Source organism: Scomber scombrus, chromosome 18 (assembly GCF_963691925.1).
Source record: "Scomber scombrus chromosome 18, fScoSco1.1, whole genome shotgun sequence".
In the NCBI taxonomy this organism is placed as follows: Eukaryota; Metazoa; Chordata; class Actinopteri; order Scombriformes; family Scombridae; genus Scomber; species Scomber scombrus.
The window spans coordinates 14,345,376-14,368,584 of NC_084987.1; the positions used below are offsets into that span (position 1 = coordinate 14,345,376).

General features: G+C 41.1%; 1 protein-coding gene across 1 annotated transcript in view; it reads left to right on the forward strand.

Moving 5' to 3' along the window:
• prkar1b (protein kinase, cAMP-dependent, regulatory, type I, beta) overlaps positions 1–23,209 on the forward strand; it is a 64,655-nt gene that overhangs the window by 301 nt on the left and 41,145 nt on the right. Inside the window, exons 2-4 of the mRNA XM_062438730.1 lie at positions 1,794–1,981; positions 15,913–16,083; positions 21,477–21,568. Coding sequence (XP_062294714.1) covers positions 1,808–1,981; positions 15,913–16,083; positions 21,477–21,568 — 437 coding nt within the window. The 5' untranslated portion in view covers positions 1,794–1,807. The remainder of the gene's footprint in view (positions 1–1,793; positions 1,982–15,912; positions 16,084–21,476; positions 21,569–23,209) is intronic.

Below are 23,209 nucleotides of genomic sequence, written 5' to 3' on the forward strand. Positions count from 1 at the left end.
ACTGAATGCAGCTGGAACAGGTGCTCACTTTCATCACTAGCTCCACAGTATATACCCAGCACAATTGCTCTGTGTGGACGCTGGTTTGTCATTTGCTGTGAAGAAACTGCACTCGGTAGATGTCCTGCCCTGAAGTCATGACTGATTGTGATTTATTATGCTGCATTTACCATACCATAGACGTGATTTCCCTTTGAGGAAGTCTTATAGGCTAGTTAACAGTATGCTTCCTGGCTTGTCATGAGGCACACTGCTGTTGTTTGATACAACTATAGCCTGACATTATCATGTTGTCAATTGTCATACACTGTTACATGATTTACTTTGCCTCCACCTGCCTAAGTATTTGCTTCACTAATAACATAATATCCATTCAAGCACCAGTTTTCAAAATGACCATGCATCAGTTATACATTAATTAAACATAAGGTATGCACCCTATCAAGTGTGAAATTAGGGCTGTGCAATATATCAATATTATATAGATATCGTGATAAGAGACTAGATAGCCTATCGTCTTAGATATTGGATATCGTAATATCATAAGTGTGGTCTTCTCATGGTTTTAAAGCGTCAATCGTCATCCCTATATTATTGTCGTAATATTGATATTGAGGTATTTGGTCAAAAATATTGTGATCTTAGATTTTGTGCATATTCTGAAATACTGTTCATGTCATTTTTGGTTGTCATCTTTAACAGTCTTTTGTGGGCTTCTTCTTTCACCTGCCCACAATCAAAGACACAGAGATAATTTTACTGCTAATATAGAGAGAAAGAGCGGGCGATAGGGATAAACAATTCTCCATCCTGGCATCTGTACATTTAAATTATGATTGCAATATAATACTTTTTAAAGAAAATTATATAAAATGTTATTATAAAAAATAGCCAGATGTGATTGTCTGTTTTGGCTGATATTGTAAATGAAAACATGGCAAATTACGATTAATGAATTGCAGCATGGCCCACAATAGTCTGATACATCCAGAGATATTAAATTAAAAGTTTTACAATTTTATCGTAAAACCCAGCCGTCTACTTCTACTTTATCAGGGTCATCAGGGTCAATGTGTTGCTCTGACAATAAAGTTGTTCATTATACAAGTGTTGTGCCAGAAACCCTACTTTGCACCTTTTAAATTAATCAGATATCAACTTTTTGATAATCAAATAATCGTTTTGAGTCATTTTTTAAGAAGAGCATTTCCAAATTCTCTGATTCAAGCCTCTAAAATGATAGTAAATTGAATATTTTTGGTTGTTGGCTGTTGGTTTGGACAAAACTAGACATTTGAAGATGTCACCTTGGGCTTTAAATTGATTAATCGAGAAAATGATCTACAGATTAATTGATAGTGAAAATAAATGTTACTTGCAGCCCTAAATATGGCAAAATGATGTTTTGAAATGTATATTGTCCTGCAATAAACAGTATATTGTCATAATGACTAGCTCTACAACTAAAGCACCAATTTAATGACTACAAATAATGTAACATCATGTCTTGCTCATGGTTGCCAACTGACAACAGGTTATGTCATGACGTCCTTCAAAGGTAACATAAGCAACACGGTGGGAAATGCTCAGTCACCTCCTTCCCGCGATCCATTCTCCCTGCTACTCCCCTCTTATCATACTGTATGAGCTCCCCATTTTGCCCCTGCTTTATATTTTCTGTTGTCCTCAACCCTCTTCTCCCCTGCTGCCCCACACTGCCCCCCTCTCTATTCTCTATTCTGCTTTCCCTCCCCGCCTCTCATGGTCCACCCTGTTTTCTCCCACTGCCACAGAGATAAAAGATAAGATGGCCACCTCCTCCTCCACTCTGGAAGAAGACGAGAGTTTGAAGGGCTGTGAAATTTTTGTGCAGAAGCACAACATCCAGCAGATCCTCAAAGAGTGCATTGTGAACCTCTGCATCGCTAAGCCTGAGCGTCCTATGAAGTTCCTGCGGGAGCATTTTGAAAAGCTGGAGAAGGTTGGTGATAACTAAACGATACAAATTCTGTGTTTTTATGACTTGGGTCTCTCAGTCTCAGTTTCTCTGTGTTTGTAATGTGGGAAGCTGTGTTGTCCAAATTCTTCTGAAGTTGCTAATTGTAGTCTATTTTAACCTTGATATGATCTGTGATGTGAATACTCATTGCAGTGTGTGTCAGTTAACAAGTAGTGTTTCAAGTAGTGTTTCTTGTCTGACTTCTCTGATGTTAAACCCCTCTAACCATGTATCATAATCCAGCCTATGTGAATGAAAGGGTCTATAAATGATACGATTTTAAAGTGGTACTTACAGGCTCAGTTGCAAAGTGGAGTGCTGCTTTAATGTGGTGGATCCTTGTGTGTGTAAATATACACATCTCATTCAGTTTGCTGGTATTTTATGTGTAATGTATACTGTATATTTGTGTCTACACAAAAGTAGTTTTATTTGTTTGTTACTTTGCTTTAGCTCCACTCATATTGTAACACATCACATATGAGTAGACAAATAACATACCCAGCTAGCTTGTATGTTGTTAAAAAAAACTGAATGTACCAAATTGTTATGAGAGAGCTCTCATTTTCATCCCATAATAGTCAAATCCATTAGGGAATTTGAGGGGAGCACCCATAAAAGGCTCAGGGAACAGACTGTTTCTATCTGCCTGTCTGCCTGTCTGTCTGTCTGAGAGCAGGGAGACAAAAGATGTGACACATTCGTTAACAGCTACAGAGAGGAGAGAGAGGCATTTGTGAGAAGACAAACAAGAAAGATCAGCATTGGGAAACAGGTGAAAACAGAGGAAAGCTCTGTAGAGCATAGCCCATAATAATGTGTGTAAGTGCGTGTCTGTCTCTTTCAAGCTAATGTGTTGGCTCAGTTGCAAGTCTTTTTACGTAAAAGTTGATCCCCTGAATGCTGAAATGCACTTTTTTTGAAAAGCCTTTCTAGAGGCAGGCAACACCTGTAGTCTCTAGATTTAGAAATAAGCAAGTTTGTTAATATTGTCAGGTTTCACTAACCTTTTAGAAGATATCATATGATGATACATTGTCTACAAAATGCGGTGTCCCAAAGTTTAGCCTAAATGGGTGATCTTTCTGAGCTTCTGGCTCTGCTTTGATCAAGCTGTAGTTGCTCATGAGTGGATCATAAGATTTGTTAGTTGAAACAATGGGCTCCACTCTTATACTACTGTTAGAAATAGATCATAAAGGTGTATGAGGTAGAGCCTTAGGTCTAAGGAAGATGTCTCCAACAAGAGAAGTGATTGTGAGGAGCGATCAGATATAGTGGGGCTGAAGTTCACCCTTCTCATCATGCCTGGAGGAGAGTCTCCATCCTTGCTAGAGTGGTGTGTGTGTGTGTGTGTGTGTGTGTGTGTGTGTGTGTGTGTGTGTGTGTGTGTCCATGTGTGTTTGTCCATGCCTTTGTGCTACCATGTGAGAGTCATCTGATTTGATCAGTTTTTGATATGACAAGTGTTATTTTCCTCAAATGTTAGTAATTTTCGTAAATCAACCTAGCATTTATTTATCCAGGCAGTAGAGCAACACTCTGTACCTACAACTTAGCCTACGTTTTAGGGCAGAACATACAAGTTTTAAGGTCAAGGTATGGGTGCTCTGTTTGAGCTTGTATGGTTGTAAGTGTAGTGTTCCTCACAGAGCTCCGTGGTCCTCACAGAGCTCCGTGGTCAAGGAGACAGAGCGTCAAAATGAGCACAGCACTGATAATGCTGCATAGTCAGAGAAGCAGCATGAATACTAATGGTTCTGATATAGCTCAGCAGAAGCATACAGTAGCATGTTGTGTGTGAGTAATGCTGTAAACTTTCCTGTGTTTATCCCATCACAATAACAAATGAGCCTCAAAGATTTTCTGTTGAGTGATCTAATGTGCTGACCACTTTGATTATTGGGCATATGAAAAGATAAGATAGGATTTATTACATTAACTTGCACATGTGAAAAAAAGTATTTCTGCAGTTTTGGTGTTCAGACCAGTTCACCACTGTAAGTAGCTGGAGCAGGATGAGTATTTTGTTATCAGGTGGAAGACAATATTTCATGTGACATGGTCCACACTCAGCATTACACGTCCATCACACCCTGCTTATGCTGCAGTAGTTGCATTTTTCATGCAAGTATCCTTACTGCTGCTGCTGCTCACATATAGCATATAATCTCGAAACTGCATCCCGTTGGCTCTGCCTTTCTTTTCTGTGAGATGGAGGAAATTAGTTCTTGTCACTCCTCGATCTCCGTCTGTGCTGCTGGCTACGTGCAAGTTCTGGCAGACATCAAAAGCAATAGTCTGGCTGACTCACATTGTCTGACTTAAATGATTGCAAAACTAACAGCTAAACGTAATTCTGTTAATGACAGGAAATAACATTTTGATTATTCAGAGGAAATGGTGTTTGCAGTTTTCCCCTCAAGATTATGATTTTACTGTAAAAACGTGTTATGAAACTATAATAATATGCTATTATTGTTGCTTGTGTCTCTTTGTTCAGGATCAAAACAGCTTTTTTTTTAGCCAAGGCAGCTTAAGGAGCAGAACTCGTGTTGAATGGTGGTCAATGAAATCACCTGGTTTATACAAGTGGTTGGAATAAAAACAACTGCAAGCCTTCTGTGTCCCATCCAGCACTGTTCCAGGCTATGCTCTCAAAACTATGCTTGTGTTGCGCGGTCAGTCATTCATGGAATTGAAACAGGTCATGTCTTTTTTTGTGGTGACCCAGTTATTTTAAGAAGCTTATTGTGTTGTTTCTCGCTCCACAGAGTAACTATGAGGACAATATTTGGTTCAACGAGCCATGTCTGGACTTAGGAATGCAGATGCAGTTTCTCAAATTTTGGAGTGTTATTCTTTTCATAAGGGTTTTCAGCATTAGTATGTTTCTTAGAACAAAACACTGCCTGTAGAAAAATAAATGTTTTAAGCGCCAAACAACATCTTTAATGAAGGTGTCAGCTCTGGTCTCGGAGTCTAGCAGACTTTCAGAGCAGGAAGATCTCACTCTCCAAACAAAGAAAATTAAAAAAAGAAAGAAAGAGAAACACCTTAGACATCACAATCTCTCCTGTACTTTGCCCTCCCTGTTTGTGTATGTGTTTTTCTTTCTCCTCTTTCAGCCATTTTCGTCAGCACTCGTCGCCCACTAGAGGCGGTAACCAAGGCAACAGTAGAGGATAGATAGACTGTAGACTATCCTGTGTTCAATGAGCCCTTTTTATTCACAAAGTTTATTCCCTCTTTCCTCTCCTGCATTCAGGCTTTTTCTGTGCACCAATTAGATCAGCAGGGGAAGACCTAATCTCATTTCATATCTGCAAAGGATCCATTTCATACAGCGTTCACCGTCATATCTAGAAAATCTCTTTTCTGTCTCAGTTTCTCCGTCATCCGCTTTCACAGTGCTGTTCTTTGATATCATGTTTTCCCCCGTGTTTCTCTACAGACACACTTCCTTTTCTCTCTCTTTCTTTCATTCTTTCTTACTTTCACTATCTACCATATCTCTTTTCTACCCACACAGTCTAACACACACCTTACATGCACAGTTGAGAACACACTTAATCATCAGTCTTACTAGTTTGTTTTAACTTTTGTTTCCATATAATAACATGTCTTTGGTCCCCAGTTGACGATCTGAATGGGAAAATAACAGGCGCCCCGCTCTTTTTATCCTGCCCATTTATGCATGGTAATGATGCCTTTGATCTCGACAACAGTAGCTTCAGATGGATGTGCTCATCTCCCTTTCTCTATCAGCTCAGCTCAGCAGTGTGTAATTGTTGAGGAGTGAACCTTAATTTTTGGCTCACCGCAGTGTAAAGAGGCAATATTTCTATGACACATTACCAGAGTCTTTAAAGTATTTTGACAGGACTATGCTTGAACACGTGATTCCTGTTTGTTATCACTGTGTCACTGTGATTTACTGTAAATTTATAGCGTAGCTTACTTAGTTTACTCTGGGATCTCTGTAATTAAGGAACAACTTTGTTTCTCACTAATACAAAAGGTTATTGTAGGAGATTATGGCTCATGGACAGCAATAATTGAAACACTGTTGAACAAAGAATGGATTTCTAACACAGGGTTTATTGTTTCAGTCTTTTTGGTACAGCCATGTGCATAATACGTGAAGGTTCTACAGAGGTTTAGGGTTGTTTGTCTGTTTGTCTGTTTTAGACAATGTCAATTACGCTCATGTACAGCTTTAGACCTGAGTTCAAACTGTCAGAGTCTAAACATAACCATAAAAAGTTTAATATTGCTATAGTTTCTACTAGCAGATATTGTTATGCAAGATATTTTGGTGGAAAAAAATCCAACTTGGTATATTTTCAAATGAACTTGCCAAATACTGTAATAATCATAGCATTTTCTGATTATGTTCAGAGAAAACATAATTTAGCCAACATTACTTTTCAAGCACAATGAACAGTGTTTGCTGCTGTAGTTTAGTTATATGAATGGTATTTCTAGGAGACAGGGTTGGTTTTCGATGGTAAATGAATGGTGCACTGAGCTCGTAATGCTGACTAGCTCTCATCAGTCAGCACCATCACAGATCTGTCCAAAAGGCAGCACCACATGCCAGCTAAAACCTGCCAGGACTGAAGGTGTGAATATGGATACAGTATGTCACTCAGAGGATATATCAAGTGGGCAGCTGCCACCACAGATATTTTATTGAATTACTCACAATTCATCCTTACAAGACTCAACAGTTTTCCCCCTGCCATCCTGGAGCTACTATTACAGGATTTAGATGGCTACATGTATGACAATCAACTTGTAGAGACTTGACACTTTAGATTTCTTGTTTACTTTTACAGCACATGAAAGCACTACAGAAGATCCAGACATATTGAATATGTCTCTCCTGTCTCCTCTCTCTCTTTTTATTACTTTCTGGGAGGACATATCTGACTTCTTAAGATGTTTCTCCCTCCTTTCTGCTGTTTTCACTGCAGCTTTGTAGAAGTCAACACTTTGTTTTGTAAATAAGATACCACCTGTACTGGCATCCACGCACATAAATGCTTGCAACACCGCCCAAATGTTCAGCACATGACAGCCATCACTCCTCAACTCCATCTGTGTGTGTGTGTGTGTGTGTGTGTGTGTGTGTGTGTGTGTGTGTGTGTGTGTGTTTTCTAATTTCTAAGTAATTTCTTTTTACTCTGGGAGACTATTCTTCATTGGTTATAGAACATTTGTGGACAGTTTTCATTAGAAACTACTTCATGCTGAAGATTGAAAATATTGGAAAAATTTGTTTGTGAATGATCCTGAGCAGTTTGAACATTAGAATACAGTGTATCAATGTTTTGAGTGCTATTGACAAAAAAATCTATTCATTGTATTACACTGCATTAGTGTGTCAGCAGATTTGTAGGAAGCAAAGATCACAAAACCTTAACAAATGTTCTGTGATTGCCAATCTAAATCTACAATATCTGCAAGTCTAGACACTGGGGCTTCGGTTTGGAAAGTATGTGTTTTTATGATTTATGTTTTTTTATGATTTTATGAACTGCCCCTTCATATTAGTTCCTATGAAACTGTTGTTGCTTCTTCTGTGTCCTGTGGTGTGTGTTTGTGATTGGGTTTGTGTATTTGTATGCGCTGTTATGATTAGCAGAATGCACCCTGTGTTCGTTACGCTCACACGGTTGTCATAAGTTGGTGTCTCATGCTTCACTCCTGGCTTTTTACAGCTCCTCCCTTATCCCTGTTGTGTGGTTATCATTTATCTTTTCATGTCTCTCTGTTTCCTCAGCAGTTAGATTTTCTTCTTGCAGATTTTGTCTCATCTGCTCTTGCTTCCCTTTTTTCGTGTGTTCGATTTATGCCAAACTTAACCTCGTTCCTTTTCTCTTCCATTAGTATTTCCATTTTCTCCCTGCATCTCTAACATATTCTTTCTTGTGCTTTCTCTCTTTCCTAATCCTAAACTGGAAGAAAACATAGCTTTGAATTCAATTGTTCATTGATATAAAACTTTTTTAGGCATTAAAGGCATTAAATTGACTAGCTCCAACCTATAGGGTTTTTGTAGTGACCCTTTCAATGTAGTTTAAGATGCACTATATTGTCTTTATTTTTATCAAATTATAATAAAAGTTATTATTATATTAGTGTGAAACCACAGTAATCTTGCATTTTCCTCTTTTTTTTTTGTTTTAAATATAAATGACCAAATGTAAAACATTGGATCGCTTGTGTCTTTATTTGTGTCTCTACACCTCTGCGTGTCAAGTAAAACAAATGTAAATCCCGCTTCATCAGCTCTGTTTGTGAACGCTCCCATCACATTGCATTATGTCTGTCAGTCTATCACTCACTGTCTCCCCCTCCCCTGTAAGATGAGAAGCCCGTCTGTGCTGCCAGCCATTCAGCTGTCACCAGAACCTATCATAACAAATCCACCAGTCCCTTCAAAGGCCTCTGATTGACAATTTGTCAGGAGGGTTTGGTTGTTTGTTGAGTCTGCTGAGAGCATTTAGAGGAGAATTGGGTGTAGCTTTGGATTATCTCCTCTTTCCCTTTTTATTCTTTTACTCAGTCTTCCTCTTGTTCTTCTCCGACACTATTTATATCAGTATCACTGTGTATATGTGTGTAAATGATGTGCATGCATACAATAGTAAGTGATGTATTAGTGTATCCAACCTCTGTATGCTCACTCATCACCACTATGCTGGGAACAGGGTATTCTGTCAAATCAGCCTGGGGTGAATGCAGTGACCCAGGCCTAAACCTCCTCCTACCTGGCCCACCCTGGGCCTCTACAGGTAAATCGGACCCCCAGGCCCTGTCTTCCCGGTGGTCCTCCTTTGTCCTCTCTCATCTGCCCGTTGCATCCTTCCTTTACTAATCTGTGGTTGGTGTGAGAGAAACAGAGGAGCTAATGTAGTCCTAAGATGTGAAGAACTAGGACAGAAATAGCAAGAGGGATCCATAAGTGCCAAAACTACACAAGAATTTAAACAAAGGATGTTCGCCAAAGTTACAGTGAAACACAGCACTAGTAAAAGCACTTTGCTTTGTTTGTGTTTAGGTAGCATTTTTGAACAATCAGTTATTGGTCGGGTCTGTGAATAATCAGAAAATAGTATTTCCCAAAGTCAAAACTGACACATTTAAATTGCTTGTTTTGTCCAACCAACAGTCCAAAATCCAAAGATATTCAATTTAATATCTCAGAAGACTCAGGAAAACAGCATGTATTCACATTTGAGATGCTGCAACCAGCAAATGTTTGTAAGGATGCACCAATCAGACTTTTTCAGCCCCAATGCTGATACTGATACCTGGACTTTGGGTATCGGTCAATGCCAATGTTTAATTAATTAGCTGTATGCCTCACTGTGTGGAAGAGACTGGGATCATTATTTTATGTGTAAGGCAAAATCAGACTTGACTTAAACATTTTTTCTAACTTTGTAAAACAAAATGTAACAAATAAATACATACATTTACTGAATTATTATTTATTCTAATAATAGTACAGGTTATTGTCACTGATACCTGATCCAGCTACTTGGGTCAATATTTGACCAATAACCAATATCAGTAATTAGACTTACCAACTCACCAGCAATTGAAACAGTTACAGCTAAGAGAAAATCCCCTTTCAATTCTGATTCATAAGCTGCATGATGCAATCTTCATGGCTGTGAAACTTATCTTGTAGGTTAATTGAAGATACTCAAATAACTGAAAAAACTCCCACTAACATGCTACCAGCATGAGAAAACTTCCAGTGATATAAGGAGCAGGGTTTGGTGTTCATACATGCTGCTATGAAAGCAGGAGTTTACTCAGATGAATTTACTCTTGACTTCTTTGGAATGGAAAAGCTTGTTCTCACAAGTTCAGACTTTTTGTAGTGTAAGGGGTTAGAATTACTATTTGTTATGGGTTACATTTTAGCAGGGATTTTGAGGGTTACCAATAGAGAATGAATTTACTTAATGGAGAGCCACCATTTGGGTAGTATGTGTGTCTGTCTGTGTTAAGCCCATAAAGAGAGTGAATTTCGTTTCATAACCAGGAGGTCAGCGCTGGACACACGCGGACATAATACAGCAGCGAACTTTCTATCCATTGTGGTTCTGTAATGGTGTGGAACAGAGTGATGAGTAGACTGTTAGCTCTGCTGGTGGATCAGCACTCCATGCTTCATTACCTGTGTGTGTGTATGTGTGTGTGTTTGTGTGGCACTTTGTTGTTTTTGGTTCACTCACTGGCTTTCAGAGGAGAGTGAAATCATCCATGTCACCGGACAAGGTAACAGTGGATGAATATTTCCTTTTAATATCAGAAATTAACATCCGGAAAGAGTTGATATTTTTATGTTCTTGTGCTGCGAGCCCACTGATCTTCTGTCGTGTTGAATGCTTTTAGGGTGAACATGATGTGTGGTTGGACTGATAAATATTGGTTAGTCATACTGTAGCTATCAAAAGAGTTAGTCATAACTTTTATTCATGTGTGCTTGGTGCAAATTGGTTTACATAATGAACAGAAACAGGAGAAGGTAAACAAACCACTAACTTTACAATATAATGTCAAAGCAGAGATTTGGTGCCACTATTACAACTTTGAGGCCAAAAATAGGGCTGTTGAATCAAACAAAAGTGTAGAGGAGGAAACTACCACTGGAGCTTTGGTACAGCTGTAGCCGAGAGAGAGGGCACTGCAGTCGGGGTAGCTGCTGCAGCATGACTGCTGCCTGGTGATGAACTTGAGGGAGAATGGAGACAGACAGAAAACTCGTGCTGCAACAAACTTTGTGCTGCTCTGGTAAACTTAACTTGTTTTCTGATGGAATACCATATTTGACTTTGCCAACTCTGAATACTGAACAACAGTGAATAGCAAGTTTGTTACGTGTAATTCGTGGCTGCATTCAGTGGTGCTGCACAGCACCCAGTAAGTTGAAAGAACAAGAAGATTTTTTTTCCTTTAATTTGTAAAACACAAAGATATTTATTTGTTTTTGTATTTGCACAATTAAGACATAATTGAAACAAACTGAAAATGTGCTGGGGATGAGGTACTGTTAAGGTACTCTTATTCGAACAGCAGCCCCATGTGTTGCAACGGGGAGGTAGTGGACCCCATCTGAAGCTTTTCCGAACAACAAGTCAGCTCTTAACTTAAGGGATGCGGTTGGCCAAGTCCAACATGGGAGAGCCGGTCTCGGGCTCGTCCCATCTTCTGTCGTGTTGAATGCTTTTAGGGTGAACATGATGTGTGGTTGGACTGATAAATATTGGTTAGTCATACTGTAGCTATCAAAAGAGTTAGTCATAACTTTTATTCATGTGTGCTTGGTGCAAATTGGTTTACATAATGAACAGAAACAGGAGAAGCCAATTTTAATATGACTCATCATCCACAAATGTGTTGAAATTGGAATGGATAATGGTGACATTAGATGGAGTGGGTGTGCATGGGATTGCATGTGTGTCATTTTTGGTCTGTGTCTTCCTTCTTTTGGGTTAATCTCTGACCTGCAGACCTGCACTCTATCTGTAATTAAAAACTTTTCCAGTGCTTTTTTTATCCTGCTTACGCATGTGTCCTCTGTCTCCTCTCAGACCTCTCACTGGCAACCAGCCGCTGATGATGACGCAGGAAGAGGGAGAGAAGGAGGGGGAGAGGGGAGAGAGACTCTGACATAGTGTAACAGCATTGATGCTACGGTAGAAAATATATTAGTAAATAAACAGAAGATTGCAGGATGGAAAAAATACACTGCATTTAATTTTGCTTGAAAATTCAAATTATTATACTTCAGACTGTGATAGCGCCTGGGCATTGCAAGCAAAAAGCTAAAGCAGTTGCAAATACACACAGCTGATAAGACTTTTGCTTAGCTGCATAGCCCTAGAAATAAAATAAAAAAAGTATATCTCAGTGTTATCTAGATTCTTGCCTGCTAAAGCTGGAAAAATGTTCCTGCTGCAGCTGTTTCCAGCTCACCTTGGACTAATGAAGCCTCCTGTGCACACCCCTTTACATTGTGAAGCCATAGTGTATGTGTTGTTGTGTCTGAGCGCTGGGACCAAAACAGTATGAGGACTTGTTGGAGCCAGACACAAAGTCCTCACTTGATGCCTGACCCTCTGACCTTAGAGGAAAGCATGTGGGTGGGGTTGGACATCAGCAAGACATGAGAGAGACACTGCATGGTACAGAACAGTGTCTGGAACACACAAGGGATGTATGGGACGATGCTGCATCCCCATGGGAATGTTTAAAGCCATTCCCTGGTGCAAAACACACAGACGCGCCATTTGGCCAGAACAGTAGCCCTTATTGACCAGAATGACGTTCTCTCTTCTGTGAAGTGAATCACTGTGGATGTGTGAGTGACAGAGAGAGAGGGAGAGGGACTATCTGTCGCCAGGCGTCAGCAGAACTTGTGTGCGTGAATGTAGGAGTGTGAGCCACCGATGCTTCCTGCTCAGATTCACCACCAACTATTCAGGATGCTCACAGTACCCAGTTGTCATAGTGACAGGGGGGGAAGCGAGAGGAGCCCACATATTGCGCCACCTGATTGTAAGTGTGTGTGCGTGTGTGTGAGAGAGAGAGAGAGAGAGAGAGAGGGAGAGAGAAAGGGTGGAAAGCAGAGACAGAGTTGCGCAGGAGCGATGGAGAGACAGGCTTTTTGCTGTGATCAGTGTTTTCATCAGTAGTCTTGTTCTTTAGCTGCTGTGTCGTGGGGATTGCAGATATTTTTGCCACTCGCGCTCTCTCACTCTCACCAACGAACTTGGATTCTCCGTTTACTCACACACACAAACCTAAACGTGCACACACAGCAGTCGCTGTGCTTGTATGGCAAGATGCTGCTATGGTGTGACATGTGTGTCAGGTGTGTATGAGATGGGGATCCATGTGTGTTGATTCCCTAACCCTCTTACACACTCACACTTTGACTTGATGCCCACTGCCTCTGACAGGCTGAGGGACACACAGCAGGTCTGGCCGGGGGCCCTTCATGCCATGGTAAATACCTCTGAAAACAAACATAGCCGGCTGGGGCTAATGTGTATAGTCTCATAGAGGCATGAGCAGGTAGGATACTCTGTGTTTGTTGTCCATGTGTGCGAATCTGGGCTGGAAGTTTTGTTGCAAGGTAAAGATGCTTGGTGCTACTTTATTTAACTGATCATTCTTGAGTGTTTTAGACAGCAAAATTGTTAACAGACTTGGTGTTTCCTACTCTGTGATGATTACATAGTAGTAGTAGAATGGGAAGCGTGTTTGTTTTGGCTTTGCTGTTGTTAGGGGATGTTGTGTGTTACCTGATTGGAGACTGGGCCACCTTGATTAAGCTGGAGTATGTAAGCTCCTCTCCTTATACAATCTGCTTGTGTTTGTGAGATTGGGTCTGTTTGTGTGTGTGTGTGTGTGTGTGTGTGTGTGTGTGTGTGTGTGTGTGTGTGTGTGTGTGTGTGTGTGTGTGTGTGCGTACATGCGTGTGTTCGTTGATGCTACTCTCTGTCTCTACCTCCCCCTCCTCTCCTCCTGCTGGCTGTGTTCCCTCAGGCAGTGACTCTGCGTAAGCAAGAAATGCGTGTATGTGTGTGCGTGCTGTGGAGTATGTTTGCTTGCTTCTCAGAATGGTTTGTGTGTGCGTGTGTGATCTGTATTATCACATTGTTTTAGACAGCCAGTGAGCGAAGCATCTAAGTAACCTTGTGTGAAAGGAGCAAGAGAGGGAAAAAGAGAGAGGAGGTAGTGAAACCAAGAGAGACTGTGACAAAAAGATTGTTAGATGGAAGGATACCAACTCAAAGAAAGTGTGGAATTGCATTCTTTGTCAAGCTGATGAATGTGCTCTAGAAAACTAATGGGTTGCTTTTTTGTATTATTATAGCATTGCTGTCCAGTACATTATGCTGTTGGCATGATTGAAACACCCAGTGCTGTGTTGTGAGCTCTGGATTTGACACTTGTATTTGTCTCAGTCTTTTGGTAATATGGCAGTTTGAAAATTGATTGGTGAAACTCAGCATTTGCCTCCTCACCATCACCTCCTCTCTCCAACTATATCTCTGGTTTTCTATGCTTCTGTGGTCCTCTCAATCTCTGTCTGTCACAGGTTGTCTCTCTTTTCCCTCGCTGTCTCTTTCTAACCCTCCCTGCCAGTATGTGAGGTAAGCAGCAGCAATTTACGCTCCTTGCTCCGGGCATTCCATAATCTCTGTTCCCAGCTGCTCCAGGTCCTCTTTTTCCTGAAAGAGAGTGAAAAGTTGCTTCAATACATTTCATAGAAAAAGGTGGTGCTTGCATTATACAGCACAGTCTGATATTCAGAGGAGGCATCAACTCAGCGGTAATAGTCGTATGATGGTGACATCAAGTGAGGCGTAAGATGTGTCTTCTTTGCTTCTTGTGTCTTCATCCACTCCTAGTGATGTGTGCCAGGAATTCAGATTTGAAACAAGTTCCTTAAGTGATTGCTAGTCATCTTAACAACCAATTAAACATTTATAGAAAACTAAATGCCTGCTTTTCTACTGCAATACAAAAATGACTACAAAAATTACTCCATTACATATAATTAAGGGGATTAATAGTCTTGGCTTTCTATCAACAGACTCAAGTATATATGAGTATATGTACTTGGTGTACTTGGTGTGTCCTTTGATTGTAACCTCTTGTTTAGTTGGTGAATATATTTTGATTAATAGATAATTAATATTACTAGTCCAAACTGATGTAAATGTAGATGTAGTGGATTTGAAAATCTTTCATCTTTTTCTTTCATGAAGGAATAACCAAGATAAACTTAGTTTAGCTTTGTTATAAACCCAGCTTGCAGGAGAGATGTCTGATGCCCTGACATATCTGCTCCATGCACTGGACAAAATCATCATGATGCTGCACCTGCCCATCTCTTTCTTTACATGACTTCTGTTTGTCTGTCTGAGAGTGCGATCGCTGGCCATAGTTACAACTACAAACATTGAAATGTATTTTTACATATTAAAAACATGTGATGGTCAATAATACTGTTGTCAACTCAATTCCAATGCCAGCAAATGAACACAGATAGATACTAGACATTGTGAGTTCCACACAGATACAGGTGTATTTCTACATAATGGTACACCTTCATTTACAAAGTAGTGGATGGTGGCTCCATTTTTGCAAAATGTTATCCCATTGCCCTTGTTTCAGAGCACTCTCACATATTAACAAATATGCAGTGTTCTTTTTAATTGTGTACTTATGCTAATCTGTTAATCAAGATTGCCATCAATAATTCATCACCTGCAGAGGGTTCAGTAGTTGAAACAACAGCCAGCCTGAGGCATCCTGTCTCCCCTTTGATGTATTTATTCCGTGTTGTTCATTATCTCAGAGGGCACCTGATGAGAGTTCTTGTCCTTACATGTTCAGGCCCTCAGATATTAATGTTTGATTGCTGTCCCTTCACCCCATGGCAGCCAGATGTCCAGACAGTGTACACGCAGGACTAGGAGGTATCCACTGCTCTTTCTCTGAGGTTTATTGTATTAGATTATATTATCTGATCTGGTGAAGAATCCACATGATGCTTGACGTTAGGGAGGGTGTTTGGAGACGTTTGTAAGCCCTTCTTCATGTGATCGTTTTTGAGGCAAAAGAATAACACTGTTGTTTCAGATTTTTTTCGCTTGTTTTGCCTAAAGCTATACAAGTTGTTGCATCAGTCTTCCTACACATATGCCTTTTTTTTAACACATTCATAGAATTTGTCAATAAAGGCACTGTTATGATAGACCATGTGCCTGTTTATATTTAAACCACTGAAAACCTTTTTCTCTCTCCGTATCAGTGTCCCTCACTCTGTGCGTGTCCCTCTACCAAACTTGTCTCTCCTCTTGCATTTACAGGAAGAATGCAAGCAGATCATGGCACGCCAGAAATCTAACAGCCAGTCGGACTCACATGATGATGAGGTTTCTCCCCCACCACCCAACCCAGTCGTCAAGGCCCGGCGCCGCAGGGGAGGGGTCAGCGCCGAGGTCTACACTGAAGAGGATGCTGTCAGCTACGTACGCAAGGTCAGTCTGAGAAGATGGATGCATACACAAACATCTACACACACACACACACACACACACACACACACACACACACACACACACACACACACACACACACACACACACACACACACACACACACACACACACACACACACACACACACAGCTAGTACAGTTCCTGCACGCACATGCTGTTGTAATTATATGTATGACTGTATGTAATATATGCATACACGGTATTTCATGCACATAACTACAAGAATAGAAAGATAACACTTAAAGGGACACTTTGCCAAATTTAACCTTATTACTATTATCATTTTTTGTAGTGGTGCCTTCAAGGACGGTAAAATGTAGGTCTCCCAAAACACTACAGTGTACTGTACTGCACTAAACACTAGATACCATACTAATAAATACTTTGACCCATGACTCAGAAGAAAACTATTTTCATGATACGGGACTAAGTATTGTGCTGTGGAATCAGACACAACAGAGTTTGGAAGAGGAAGCGACCACCGGAGTTGTTTCGCTGTGATTCCTACCAAACACTAACGTAAACAAACAACTAACTTTACAATATAATGTCAAAGCAGAGATTTGGTGCCACTATTACAACTTTGAGGCCAAAAATAGGGCTGTTGAATCAAACAAAACAGAGTGTAGAGGAGGAAACTACCACTGGAGCTTTGGTACAGCTGTAGCCGAGAGAGAGGGCACTGCAGTCGGGGTAGCTGCTGCAGCATGACTGCTGCCTGGTGATGAACTTGAGGGAGAATGGAGACAGACAGAAAACTCGTGCTGCAACAAACTTTGTGCTGCTCTGGTAAACTTAACTTGTTTTCTGATGGAATACCATATTTGACTTTGCCAACTCTGAATACTGAACAACAGTGAATAGCAAGTTTGTTACGTGTAATTCTTGGCTGCATTCAGTGGTGCTGCACAGCACCCAGTAAGTTGAAAGAAAGAAGATTTTTTTTCCTTTAATTTGTAAAACACAAAGATATTTATTTGTTTTTGTATTTGCACAATTAAGACATAATTGAAACAAACTGAAAATGTGCTGGGGATGAGGTACTGTTAAGGTACTGTTATTCGAACAGCAGCCCCATGTGTTGCAAAGGGGAGGTAGTGGACCCCATCTGAAGCTTTTCCGAACAACAAGTCAGCTCTTAACTTAGGGATGCGGTTGGCCAAGTCCAACATGGGAGAGCCGGTCTCGGGCTCGTCCCAAAAGCTCCTCGGTGGCACAAGGCAATATCAGTGCGTAAGAGACGGCTCATGGTGGAGGAGGTGAGAAGACAAGCAGAGGCAGAGCGACACGCCAAGGCCATCTAAGTAGCCAAGTAAGGCCAAACGACTAACCGTGAGAGTTTCCAGAGAGGAAACTCTCACAGTTAGTTGGCCTGACAGCTGGCCTGACATCTGGGAGATAGTGGGATCTCCGCTCATGCACGTTTTTTCATCAGAACCACTTATGACTAACTGCCTACACCTCAGAACCTGAAATAGGGTTAGGGAGAAGACCTTGCTTGCTCCCTTTGTCAAGCTCGTGCATCACCAAGGCACATTTTAATAGGATGCACGACAAGCCTCACCCAAGGGCGTTACACTTGGTGGCATAACATAAAGTTCTTAGACAGCTGGCATCGATCTTGGAACAGTGGCGAACCACCACAAATGATTTCCAACCATTGGCAGGAAATGTCCACTTCAAAACATCTGTACCAACAGCCCAACCTCCAGAGCACCATATAACATCAAAGGATGCACAGGCTTATGAGAGGAAAAAGTCCCAATACTCTGAACTGGCAATTGATGCTGCCCAGAACAGCTGGAAGACCAAGATTTGTGGGATGCAGGGGATTCATGGCTCCATCGAGCTGTATGTCAATTGAAGAAAAAGAGCATTAGGGGTCACGCCCTCAAACAAGCAATCAAGTCCTTGTCAAATGCAGCAGAAAAAAAGCAGCAATTTGTTTTGGATTAAAAGGAAAGACAACAACTGGGCTACAAGAAGAATATAGGCGAGTATGGAACTGAGGGAGGTGTACCTAAGATACCAGATATCACTGTTGAGCCCTCTAGAGTTGTATGGGCTTATCAATGAAATGTCAAACCTGCCCACCTGATGAACCTGACGATGTACCCACCCTCCCTTTTACCACCCCAATACCACAGCCAACATCAAGAGTGCTGACTTACCACAGGGAAACATCAAGTCCTATTCGCTCCAGTGCTCCACTAACCAAGCAGACATTGAGGCTGTTTGAGCTGTCACTCGGTTAACACCCACTTTGTGCATAAATATAAACACATTCATTGGAACAATATGACAGTGTAAAGGGATATTAACTGTTTTAAATATATTACAGCAATTCATCAACAGACTTGGACACAAAATACACAATTTATGAGTCAGCAGCCTAACTGACGTTCGGCACGAATGGTTGAGATTGAACTCTGTGATATGAGATTGACTGTGATAGACTCCCCCTCAGGTTTTTATAGATAGTTGACATCTTCCTCATGCTGAACATAGTGACTGTTTTAATTGTCTTAACAGCATACAGTAGATTAATATTTTAACAAAATCAAGAAATAAAGTTTGGAAGCAGACTTATAGAGGCTAGCTCATGTCAGGCTCAACAGCCAATTAAATTACTTTGAATACAAGGATATATTATAACATGCAATATTTTTTCTTGCTGTTCTGTGGTTCTCTCCCTGATGATATCTTTATCATGCACATGCATACATGTAAAAGTGGATTAAGCTGCTTCTTATCTTAATACATGGTCAAGAAATCTGCTTTCTCCAGGAGAAATCTAGCTGGTAAAAATGGGTTTTTCTAATCCCCTACTTTCATTACAGTAATTAATATTCTTATTCTTATCAAGTTATCTGCATACAAACACTGCTTGACACAAAGTCTGATGGCTAATTATTACTTTATAGTTGTGTTTGCATCTACAGTACATTAATTGCGTCTCTAGTATATAACACATTATGACTATAAATATTTAGAGGTGAGCAGGTAGGTGAACCTGATTTGAAAATGATTTCTTTCGTATAGTGACTTTGTGTTTTCTTATTGCGGACACTAAGGTTGTTATCTATCATCTTGAGCTACAGGATAGAGTGCCCCTTTGCCAGAAACTATAACTCACCTTTACACACACACACACACACACACACACACACACACACACACACACACACACACACACACACACACACACACACACACACACACAAAACTCTAGTCATTAAATCATTACCGTGCTTGTTCAATTGTAATTAACTTGACACGGCATTAATTTCTGGGTAATGACATAACGCCATGAACCCCCGTCACCACGCTGTAATCGCATGGCCACTGGAGCATGCTGTGTGTGCGTGTGTGCGTGTGTGCGTGTGTGCGTGTGTGTGTGTGTGTGTGTGTGTCTCAGGTGTGTGTCAGGTGTGTGCATGCACCCAAATGCATTTGTGTTTATGGCTCTGAGGTCTCTACCAGATGCTGCAGTCATGTGTCATGGCAACAAACCTGCCTCCATCTCTAGCCTTATTTTTTCAGTGTCCATCACTATATCAAAGACACACATACAAACATACACACACACACATGCAACAACCCACACAGCCACGTCAGCAGCATGTGAGAAAGAACTTAATATGCTTAGCCAACACAACAGACCACCGGGGAGAAATTAATTAAAAATGATTTTGAACATGAAAGCACATTATTGCTTCAGTATGGGAGAGGATTTCGTTTGGCCATTCATGTAGTCTCTTACTCTCACAACACACACACACACACACACACACACACACACACACACACACACACACACACACACACACACACACACACACACACACACACACACACACACTTCCTACATCACCAATTCCATTACTGACTCCACTGTGAAAATCAACAGCTGTTTTTAACACAACACAATCAATTAGCTAACCCTGCTCATCTGTTTAAAATAGCTTTGCTGCAAAGTGCTACGATTCTTAACAAATAGCAAGGCCTGTCAGTCAGCCTGGTGAACACATTAACAGAATGAGTGTCAGGATTGGCATCAGATTGATTGAGAGCATTTTGAGAGGTGGGAACAGATTGGACATTTAGTTAGATACTTCTTCAAATTCACACTGGGTCTTATGGTATAAATGGAGCCCTTTGGGATTTCCAAACCCATTTCACAGCTAGTACTGTAAGGAATGCTGTTGGAGGACTATAATATGAAGATTGCAGATGGAGACAAATAATCAGCATGTCTCTAAACTAATTTCCACGTTTCATTTCACTTCACTATTGAATACAAATGTAATTTTTCAGTCGATTTGTTTGGCTCTCTCAAATAACCACTTGTAAACATAGTCATCATAAGGAATATATGTGGCTTTATCCCAAATATGTATTCTCTAATTTCCAGTTGGCTGGAACAGGATATGTTGACATTCCCCTGACAAGTTAGAAAGGACAACCTCTGAATCATAATTCCGAGCAGTTTAAAAGCTGGTCGCAAGCTCGCTACAAGCTGAGAGCCCTGACATTTAATGATCCCCAGGGTGACAGAGCTGGAGCTGGATGTTGTGAAGGATGATTAGGAGGCTGACCTGAAATCTGAATCTGAAAATGACTTCTACCACTGAGCCCCCTCTGGGTGACCGTGTCCTCAACCAACTCAGTTTCCAGGCCAGGCCAGACTCTTTCTCTCTCTGTCCAAGTACTGCAGATAGATAAAATGTTGGTACTTTAACGTTCAATTTCATATGTGATGTGGTTGTGTGTGTATTTTGTGTGCATGCTGTGCACAGTGCTACGTGGTTGTCTTCATGTGGATACATCTGTTGCCTTAACTTAATTATAGCCTCCCCCTCCTCTTCCCCACCACCAGAGACAACACACATACACAGGGTTTACAAAATGCACATTATTACATCTCTTTTCCTGTTTCTCTTAGTTTTTGCCTTTCTCATCCTATGATAAAAAGAGCTTAAATTCTCTTCTCAGATGCCTCTTTATAAATACAGACTTCTGTGGCTTTGTTGTGGCTACAGACTTTGCCATTCCCTTCCCATGGACACATACACACACCACTGAGTCCGGGACATGAAAATGCATGTTTTATGAATGAGTTCAGTCCTCTTTTGATTTTTTTAGGGCTTTGTGACATTTTCACTGTAATCCCTGAACAGATGGGCTTTCCCATAAATACACATACACACGTGCGGGATATTCCTTTCAGTGTTTGCCAGTATGCTGCTCTTTAATTACTCAATTTACTCTGCTTTTGAAGTCAGGCCTATTATGTGTTTGCACTGGTTTGTTTCATGTGTCCACCTGCATAGTGTGGCGCTTTACTGTTATGAATATTTCTGTCTATACAGGTGATCCCAAAGGACTACAAGACCATGACCGCCTTGGCAAAGGCAATCTCCAAGAATGTGCTGTTTGCTCACCTGGACGACAATGAGAGAAGGTAAAAAAACTTTATGACTACATTGACAAATTCAATGGGTTTGCACAGCATCTAGTGTGATTCCAGAGAGCCAAACGTGTGTGTGGACTATGAGTGCATGTTTGTATGCAGTCATGAACAGGCCATTGTTCCAGTCTAGTGTATTGCCCTCGTGGCCACTGTGTGCCAGTGTTGCCTGCTTAGGGAGCACCTCAGGTCTGCAGAGACACGACAGAAGGAGCAGGAGGATTGAACATGGACAGATGTGGCAAAGGAGGAGGGGGATACAGCGAAGGGTGGGTAAGGGGGCAACTGGATCTTTCTGTATGTTGTATTGTGTTGTGTTGTTGGCTGTTATGGTAACTTGTGATTATGTCAGTATGATGTTGTGTATTAAGATATGGGCGGTGGTTCACAGACACACTGGTCAGAAATCAACAATTCTCCATAGTCGGCTTTGAGAGAAAGTGATGCCAATTTCCCTCCATTCCTCCCCTTTTTCATACCATCTGCTCCTATTCATTGTTCCTTCACATTCCTCTTCTCTCCATCCTCCCATCTGTCCCATATCTCTAGCGATGGCTGGGTCTGGCACTGACGAGGGAAGAGGGCGTTGTGGGAAAGGCTCTCAGGTGGCTGTCGGGCAGGACCGCCAGCCAGAATAGTGTTTCATTGGCGGGGAGAATCCATTATGCCCCATGGAGAGGAAAACACCGGAGCTTTCCTGTTGGCTAAAGCCTCTGCAGACCAAACCCAAAATACCCTCTTTCCAGCCTTTCGTCAGCTGACAATTTACCGTGCTCCTTTGGCACAGGCACACAGATCTCTGATTGCACGTCAGTGCCTCTGTCGCAGTGCAGAACAAAGTGCAACATGTTATAGATCTAGACAGTCTGAAAAACCATATACTTGGGTGGCTGATGTGGCAGATTAGAGTTATACCAGAAAAATGTATGCCACTGGACCATAAACCATCGGGTTTTAATGTACTCAAGGCCTCTTGGCATGCCAAGCTATGTAATGGTGGCATCGTCAGCCAATGAAACCATGCATGATGTAGAATTTATTCGACTGGCTGTCATGTTTGCTGTCTCACTACATACAGCTAGCATCAACCATTAATGCTGCACATACAGGAATTCGTTGTTGTGGGATTTGTGGGTGAACATGCAGCTAGCAGCGTGAAGGCTCTCAGCTCATGAAAACTGCGTAAAACCTTGTCCTACTTGCTAGATTGTACAGCGACATGGCAGTTAGTTGGCTACAATTTCTTCTTTTCTCTATTCCTCTCTCCGTTGCTCTCCCTCCATCTCTTCTGTTCTTCCTCACTCCTCACTTTCAGCTGATGATGTTGGATGGCTGGCTGGTTGCTTGGTCGCATTGCGGTTATGTTGCGGTTGTCACGCCTGGAGCCCCTACAGACAGAAGTGTATTGATGTATGGCCAATGTGGTCCTCCAGAATTAATAAAAAACTACACACAGCAACCAGCAGGCCTTTGCACATGGCTCAGTTGCTGGAGTGCACACTACATGATCTCATTGGTAAGGGACGTCACAACTTTTCCTGAGAAGGTGCTTTTTTTTTTTTTTTGGCTAATACTACATGCTGTACAATATCACTAATTCATAATAGTAGTGTGTATCAACATTATTACAGGCAG